The sequence below is a fragment of the Gavialis gangeticus genome, unplaced genomic scaffold (genome assembly GCF_001723915.1).
Source record: "Gavialis gangeticus isolate Ggan-Ray unplaced genomic scaffold, GavGan_comp1, whole genome shotgun sequence".
Classification (NCBI taxonomy): domain Eukaryota; kingdom Metazoa; phylum Chordata; order Crocodylia; family Gavialidae; genus Gavialis; species Gavialis gangeticus.
Window position 1 is genome coordinate 44,544,304 of NW_017728992.1, and position 8,304 is coordinate 44,552,607.

The 8,304-nt window shown below is 40.0% G+C and overlaps 1 protein-coding gene across 3 annotated transcripts in view; it reads left to right on the forward strand.

Moving 5' to 3' along the window:
- Positions 1 to 8,304, forward strand: part of LOC109300944 (serpin B6-like) — a 31,200-nt gene that overhangs the window by 13,376 nt on the left and 9,520 nt on the right. For 2 of the 3 annotated variants that reach the window (XM_019521835.1, XM_019521842.1), the window contains exons 4-6: positions 3,228 to 3,365; positions 4,682 to 4,799; positions 4,999 to 5,141. In XM_019521835.1, the coding sequence (XP_019377380.1) occupies positions 3,228 to 3,365; positions 4,682 to 4,799; positions 4,999 to 5,141 (399 nt within the window). The remainder of the gene's footprint in view (positions 1 to 3,227; positions 3,366 to 4,681; positions 4,800 to 4,998; positions 5,142 to 8,304) is intronic. The other variant, XM_019521850.1, reaches the window with a different exon arrangement.

The window sequence follows — 8,304 nt, forward strand, 5'->3', positions numbered from 1 at the left end:
TGTAAACCATGCCTCAGGTAATTTTTACATTTTGGGATTCTCTTAATGGGGGTTGGGAGTGGAGAGGGGGGGTTAACATAGTCCCTATAGGTTTTCTGACCTAAAAATTATGGCTGCTTGCAGAGGTTTAAAAAAAAAATAGTGGCACTTTATTTGGGCCCAGCTCGCCCAATGTCTTTACAGAGCACTTCAGCGGGGCTTTTTTGGCACTGTTATCTAAAAGCTGATTGAATCAGCTTTAGCTAAAAGCACCAAAAAGCCCTGCTGAAGTGCTTGAACTGTACAGATGCTGCAGAGCTGGGCTGAAATAACGCACTGCTGTTTCTTGTAAGGTGCTTTTTGTTTTTTGTTTACACATGCAAGCAGCTTATAAATTTAGAAATTAGATTTCAGGCTCTCCAACTAGAACACTATTCAATACTTGGCTTCTGGGAACGTGTCTAAACTTCCACCTTCTATAATGTGCATTTTAACCCCACCTGAATTCCTTAGGATTTAACCCCACCTTAATTCCTAAGAACTGATGCTCGTTGTATTTTGCAATGATTCAGTTGCTACCATGCTTGCAGATTTTGCTGAACTTTACATGTCCTTGTAGTAGAATATTCCTACTCTCATAGTGGGTGGGAACATTCTCTAACTCTGTTGGAAAAAAAATCTCTTCTTGAAAATAGCATCCTACACAGCAGCTCTGTTAAAATGGTTGCATTCACATCAGTCTTTTTGTAATGTATTTGTTTAAGGAAACCAAGCATTTGAATGAATATGTGGAAAAATAACTTTATTCACAATATGACTTGAAGTCAAGCTGAATTTGAACTTTAAGTACTGATTCCAAATAATAATAAACACAAAGGCACTTTGCTTTTTTAATACTGCTATATATCTGAAATTCTTCCTTACACTTTGTGGGACTCGCCTCAGATTGACACCTCACTTGAAAGCATAGACATGCAGGGTACCTGATCTAAATCACGTTAGTTTGGAACCTTGCCAGTGCTTTTATGTCCTGTCACAGACCACATTTGATTGAATTGGGTGATTAAATGTCCTGTGAAGGTCATTTCACCACTGATCTGTCCATCTCCCTTGTTGATAAAAATGGCTATTTGGGAAGCCTCCTTAGGTCTTTGGCTCTTCTGACTATTTTGGCATCCCAGTGCAATGAGCTGTTTTTTTCCTTTGAAAAGCCTCTTCAGGATGTTTTCATTCACTAAAATGTTTAATACTAGGGAACTTGCTCATGAGTTCTGTTCTATTAAATTCTGATTATGTTAAAAAAAGACGGAGGTGTCAGAAAAAAAATATTCTGGAGTATTAATTCAGCTTGTAGCATTTTTTTATGGTACTTCAGTGCAGTTGTCTAAGATGAAATGACAGCCAGAGCTATTCTTGAATATATTCCCAAGAGACTTCTTGCTAATTTATTGCAATATCAGCTGCTCCTTTTTATTAAGGAGAAGATGGACTTGGGGATGGAACAAAGCAAATATGAAATAATGTTACAAAAAGTTGCTTTTAGAAGGCTGAGACTCTGACCCTCTTTGAAAGAAGAAAGGATAATAGTAGAGCCCTATGGTAATGGTTAATTGTAGGCTGGGTTGTAAAATGAAGCTGGAAGCTCTAGGTGAATGACTGCTTTCAGGCATAATGTAAATAAATATCATACCTTGGTTAAAAAGAAATCAACCTACTAGTTTTGGTAAGTAACAATTATGATTACAAAGTAAAAAAATAAGGGATGTTTGTCCTCCACACCATATATAATAAGCACCTTTGTCTTTCCTCCTGCAAGATGTCACAGTCCTTGTTTATGTCTGTCTTGTGGAAAATTTACATTGTCTTTTTACATTTGTGTGTCTTTTTTTTTTTATTGGATGTGGTGACATGCTTGGTGTGGATATGAAAAATTATTCTGAGTTTCTTTTTGGAAACAGAATAATTTTCAAGCCTATGACACTTGGTTAAACTGGAAGCTGGGGCCTAATTAGCGTAGTGGAAAATTCCTAAAACATAGATGATGGCTGAATTGCTGCAGCAAGCACTCTCAGACCCTGAATTGCTGAACCAAGTAGTACCTAATAAGGTCCACCTTGGAGTGTAATAACTACCTGAGAGTTGCCTTAAAAATTAGAACCAATTACTCTGTGCCTGGCTGATTTGGTGTTGGACAAGATGCTCTAGAATGTAATAAATGAGTGATGTGTGTAATGTTGAAAGAATTAAGTTACCAGAAGACTCCTGTTTGGAGCAGGACTGCCAAACTTCTAAGTAGCCATGAGCTACACCACAGGTGGGGGTCGCACGCCCTGTTGGTGCTGCATCCCGTGCGCAGGCACTGCACCCTCAGCTGCAGCTGTGAGCTCCCATGCTGCACTAGTGCACTGTAGGCATCCCAGCTCCACCTTCAGCTGTGCCAGGCTTCCTGAGCTCTGGGTTCCCTGAGTGTTGTGGGCTGTGCCACATGGCACTGCCCCACCCTTTGGGGCAGAGGCAGGAAGCAGAAGCTCATGGAGGACAGGGAGCCTGTAGTCCCGGGCTACTACTACAGCCAGAGCAATGGCAGGAGTAGCAGCTGAGTGGGAGTCCAGATGCTGCAAATTAACCTCTCGTGGGCTGCATGCTGCCCTTAGGCTGCCAGTTGGACAGCACTGGTTTAGAGCCTGATTGATAATTTGGGTAGTATCTGCATGAACAGAAGAATGTGTCTATATGACTAAGTGTGGACAACTTTGACTGGAATCATGTAGATAGAAAATGCATTATTTTGGAAGCTTTAAGATCTTTGTGCCCTTGCGCTGATCCCAATATCGGATGGTTTAGTCACCTGAATGATAGCAAGTAAAAGATATTCGGGTTTATACTTGGTGCATTTATTCAAATCCACAGCATTGGGGCTGCATTAAGTGTCCACGGAGGTTGCAGAAATGCCTTCTCTTTAAACTGTCCAGAAATGTTTGGTTTTATTGCCTGAAAGTGCATAAACTCCCTCTGAGTGAGCCTAGCCCTCATGTTGCTGACCCTTCACCATGACCAACTGTATAATGCTTTATAATAGTGTTTCCTTTTCCTTACTGGGAAAGCTTCTGTCTTTTATAGGGCTTCCTTGAATGTTCAAACTACAACTTTCATCTGTTACATTGGTGAAAGGATTATATTGACTTCTAGATAAAGTAGTGCCGATAACTCATGAGCCTTTCCAAATACAAATCTCTCCCTTTCTCTAGGTGCTTTGTTTGAGCAAAGCAGAGGATATTCACAAGAGTTACCAGTCACTTGTCTCAGAAATTAACAAACCAGGCACTAAGTACATACTTAGAACTGCCAGCCAGCTCTATGCAGAAAAGACATATGAATTTCTTGCAGTAAGTAAACATTCGTTTTGTGGATCTTGTATTATTAGGTACATGCTATCCTTCTGTTTCTGAGTGCAAATAAAGGTGCTGCTGTTTGGCTTGCTAAAAATGAAAACTGTCTCCAAGCATTATCCTGACATTTCAGTTCAGCTGAGGTGTCTCTGTTTGGTAATGCATAGATCTGAACTCTTCAGAACTGGAGCAAAGTGCTCTTGGTGAAAGAGTCCAGGTATTCAGGATTCCATTAATATTTGTTATATTTTTGGCCTGGGTTCTGGATTGAAGGCTTTTTCCCAGTTGGTGGTTGAGAAGGATTAAATAGGGAAATGGATATTGTTGTGGGTTATGAAAAGTATTTTGTAGTTTTAGGATTATTTTACTTAACTTGTCTCACTCAGGAGGCTCATCAAGGGAAGTTTTTACCAAGACAGAAGAGGGACTGAGAACTTTTTGAAGGCTTACCTAAAAATGATGTGGACTCTGATTCTCATTTTAAAAGGGGAACCGATATAGCAGAGGCTTGTTTCTGAACAAATGTTACTCTGTTTTATTGTGCCCAGAAAATTAAGAAGTCCTGTGAAAATCTCTAAAGATGTAACAATATTTGTTTTTCACCAAGACTCATCCCACCAGCTTCCCCAGTCTATAGTAACTTATTTACTAATGGGCATTTTGGTAGGCATGAACTCGGATCACAAGTTTCTTCAAAGTTTAATTATTTAGTTATGTAATTTTTAAATTGGCATAATTTTAGTGTTTAGTTGGTAAAACAGAAGAATTTAGTATGTAAATTGGAAAGGCAAAGTACGTTTTTGATCTAGACATAGAACAACTGACCTGATGGCACTTGCACAGCAGGCCTTTCATAAGGCTTTTTCTGTTTAAAAGGATTGCACCTGAAGAGTAGATGGTTATAGGCCAGATGTACCGTGCAGAACCATTTTGGAAGTAATCACCCTGGGTTTCACCTGACCTAGACCAGGATTACATTTGGAAGAATTACAAAAGATGCTTCCATAGACAGGAGTTTATACAGCTTTATGCTGTCCCACTGAAGCAAAATATTTGTATCATCTCTCTATGCCACTCTATTGATCTCAGTAAGCCAGATGCTCAGACTGAAAATGTAATGACTAAAGACCTAATTTCAAAAGTGAAGGGCTGGCATAGAAACAATTTGCGTTTATGTTAGAGAGAACTATTTTATGAAACTTTGAAGAATATCGTGGAGGAAGAAATGTATACTGTCAGTGAATTTAAGAATCCCTTATAATTGTTCACCTGAAAATTATGCTGTTACGATATTATCTGATTGTTTGTCATAGTCATTTACAGAGTCCTGTCGGAAATTCTACCATGCAGCATTGGAACAACTTGATTTCTCAAATGCTCCAGAAGACTCCAGAAAACATATAAATGCCTGGGTAGAAGAAAAGACTGAAGGTACGTGACTTGCAGAACTCCTAGACAGCCAAAGCTTGCATAACAAGCAATGGACATAGCAAGTTATAGAAAGGATTAAAAAAAAATGGTTTCCTACAGTTTCTTCCTTTATGGATGGTAGAAAAAAATGTGTATCAGATGTTGATTAGCTACATGTGTATCAATTTAAAAACTAGTCTTCTTTCAATGTATCCTAAAGGTAAAATCCAGGATCTGTTGGCTCAGGGACTTATTAATTCATTGACCACACTAGTTTTGGTGAATGCCATCTACTTCAAAGGCAACTGGGAAACCCAATTCTGCAAAGATCGCACAACGGAAAGACCATTTAAAATTAACAAGGTATGAGATGGGAAAATATCAGTAAGATGCACTGTCCTTAACTCAGAAAAAGAAATATAATGAGTTAAGGCTCCCCTAACCAATCTTTACAATTCCATCTCCTTTTTTATTCCCTAATAAACACATTTGACAGGAAGCTTCCTAGCAAATACTTAAAGTTAATGTGGCCTTTCTGTTGCCTTCATTCTGTCAACTTTTCTACGTCTTTTTGGAGTTGTGGGGAGGTAGCTCAGAACTTAATTGTCAAACATAAATGCCAATAATAATCTCTGGAAGAAAAACGTGGATAGATAAAACTGTTGAACATTTGAAGAATTCTACAAAATGCTGGTACACAACATTTTTCAGTGATCAGAAATGCTGGGAATCATTTAGCCTTTTTGGTTTCTAATATCCTGTTTTTTTATGCACAGAATTTCTATCTCATTTTTGCTACAAACTAAAATTGCAAACAGTAGTTGTAAACCTCACATCTCATTAGTGCATTTAGGATTTTGTATGCATAAATGTCTGGGTAGGTTTTAATTCTCTTGCTTGTATAAGTAGGAATAATTGCACTGAAATCATTAGAACTGCACCAGTAAGAAAAGAATCTGGCTCTTGTTAGCTGTAAAGTGTGAAAAGACTACTCACCCACATGCAAAACTTTTAAATATAATGTCTCTAATCAGAATGAGACTATTCTGCTTTAAAATAGATTTCTTGTATTTGGTCTCCAGGCAATTTAGATCAAAAAATAATTTCTTGTTATTGACTAATCCTGCTTCATGTAAATTCCCACATCTGAAAGCATAATATATATGCTACTCCAGAGTAGCAGTTACCATGGTGACAGACCAGCCCTACTCCTTGCAGAAGATCACCCATAGTTAGGAAGTTGTCTCCCGGGGACATTAACAGGGACAGGCAACTTAATCCTCTTCTAAGAATTCAACTCATTTATAGAACAAGAAACACTGAATGAAAGTGGAGCCCCACATGGTTGTTTTGTGAGCCTTCCTTCCTAGAATAAAGGCCAATACTCCCTCTTAAGCTGTCAAAGGTGCACTTTCTTGTAGAAGGAATTGTATTGTCCACCTTGGTTCGTTACACTGCTAAGCAGTGTGCAGGTTGCTGTGCATGCTTACTCAGTACTCGTGGATATTTAAACATAGATGTTGTACAGGGAATAGAAATGTGAACTTTGCATAAGTGCCAAAACTGGCACTTACACAGTTGAAAAACTGCTATTTTGATGTGTAAAGTGAAATACTTTAGGGTATTAGTGCCAAACCTTCCTTCCAAGCTTTTTATGAAAAGAGCCTTAAGTTACATTGCACAGGACTTCCTCCCCCCGCCCCCCTTTATTTGGACAGCTCAGTTCTACTGTCCTTCTCCAAAGACTATTAGCAGGCCACAATGAGATCATGAACCAAATCTTCAAAACAGGAGGAATTGGCTTGTGCTGCCTAAGAGAGTATCTTTCTTTTCGTGACTTACTTTTTTGTGTGGTATGTTCCTGTACGTCTCTCAAATAATGCGAGTTGAACACAGCTGTTATGGCAGCTAGCCCACAACTGTGGAACTCATTTTACAAGATTTGGTGATGATCTGCAGACCTCAGTTCTTGCAAGACTTGCTTTTGTATCCTTAGTCTGTATCGGATAACCTGTCACTGGTGAACTAAAGAATTGTCAGGAGTTGATTTCAGCTAGGTAGTCCCAGACTCACAGAAGTTTAGGGCAGGAAGGGACCTCATGAGATTCAGTCCAGCCCCCCTGCTCTGGGCAGGAAAGACTGCTAGGGTCAAATAACCCCTGCATGGTGTGCATCTGGTCTCCTTTTGATGCTTTCCTAAACTTTCTGGCAGCCCTTTAACACATCAGCGGCTTACCACCATCCTGTCTTTTTTTCATCAGCTTCCTACTGTTAATCTTCTCCAAGAGTCATTTTTTTTTCTTCTGTTGCTTTCCGAAGACCTGGTCAAATCATCAGGAAAAGGTGGTTGCACTGTTCTTTCTCTACTCCCGCTTCTTCATGCATTGATAGGTGTCTTGATAGACAATACTGACAACATTCACATATGATCACATTCGCCATTTCAAACTCAAATATTCAAACTCTTGTTTAGCAATCCTTAAATTTAAGGTGGGGGTTGTTAAGGGCTCTAAACTTTTAGGCCAAATCTTTCCTTGAATGACAAGGAGGGAAAGAATAAATTAGCATATTGTTTTGATTGTCAGCTCTTTTCCCCCACAAAGAGATCCATAAAAATTACAGACCAGGTTCTTGGGGTAAATCCAATATCTTTTTTTAGACCAACTAAAGTAGTTGGAAAAAATCTTCTTTGCAAGCTTTCAGGTACAAACACCCTTTGTCAGGCTGCGGAAGGGTGTTTGTACCTGAAAGCTTGCAAATAAATTTTTTTCCAACTATTAATTGGTCTAATAAAAGATATCAGATTTACCCAAAGAACCTTGTCTGCCTATGTCCTTAGACCAACATGGCTACAACCTATACCCATGAAAATTACAGTTGATTTTATCAGCAGGGTTGACCAATCCTCAAATTGAAGAGATCTAACTGTAAAGCCAGATAACCCTATGTGGCACCCTTAAGGGCTGTACGGCCTAATTGTTAACCATGCCATTCAGGGTCATCTGCTTCAGTGGGGTGAGCTAAGTTCACAATGGGAAAATCCACAGTGGCTTGTCAACCCAGATTGCCCCTACCTTGCAAATCCCTTGGGGATCTCCCAGGTCTGCTCAAATGATGGATCAAAGGGGGCAGGAGGGCACAAAAGCCCCCATGGCTGACCAAAAGCATCCGGGAACGTCTCCTAGGTAAAAGGGTGGTGCACACCCAATGGCAGGGAAGGGCCATCACCAGGGAGGACTATACTGCGGTTGCTTGGGGATGCAGGGGGGCAGTCAGGAAGGCCAAGGCAGAGATGGAACTGGGACTAGCTACCTGGATCAAGGACAACAAGAAGTCCTTTTTTAAATACATAGGGGGCAGAAAGAAGGTACCGGGTAATATGGGGCTCCTGCAGGAAATGCTAGGAAATCTGGTCATCACACCACATGACAAAGCTAACCTATTTAACAACTTCTTTGCCTCCATTTTCCTGAGCAGGGACCGGATCAGCCCCCCCACCGGGACCCCCTCAGGCCCCAGGGGAGGC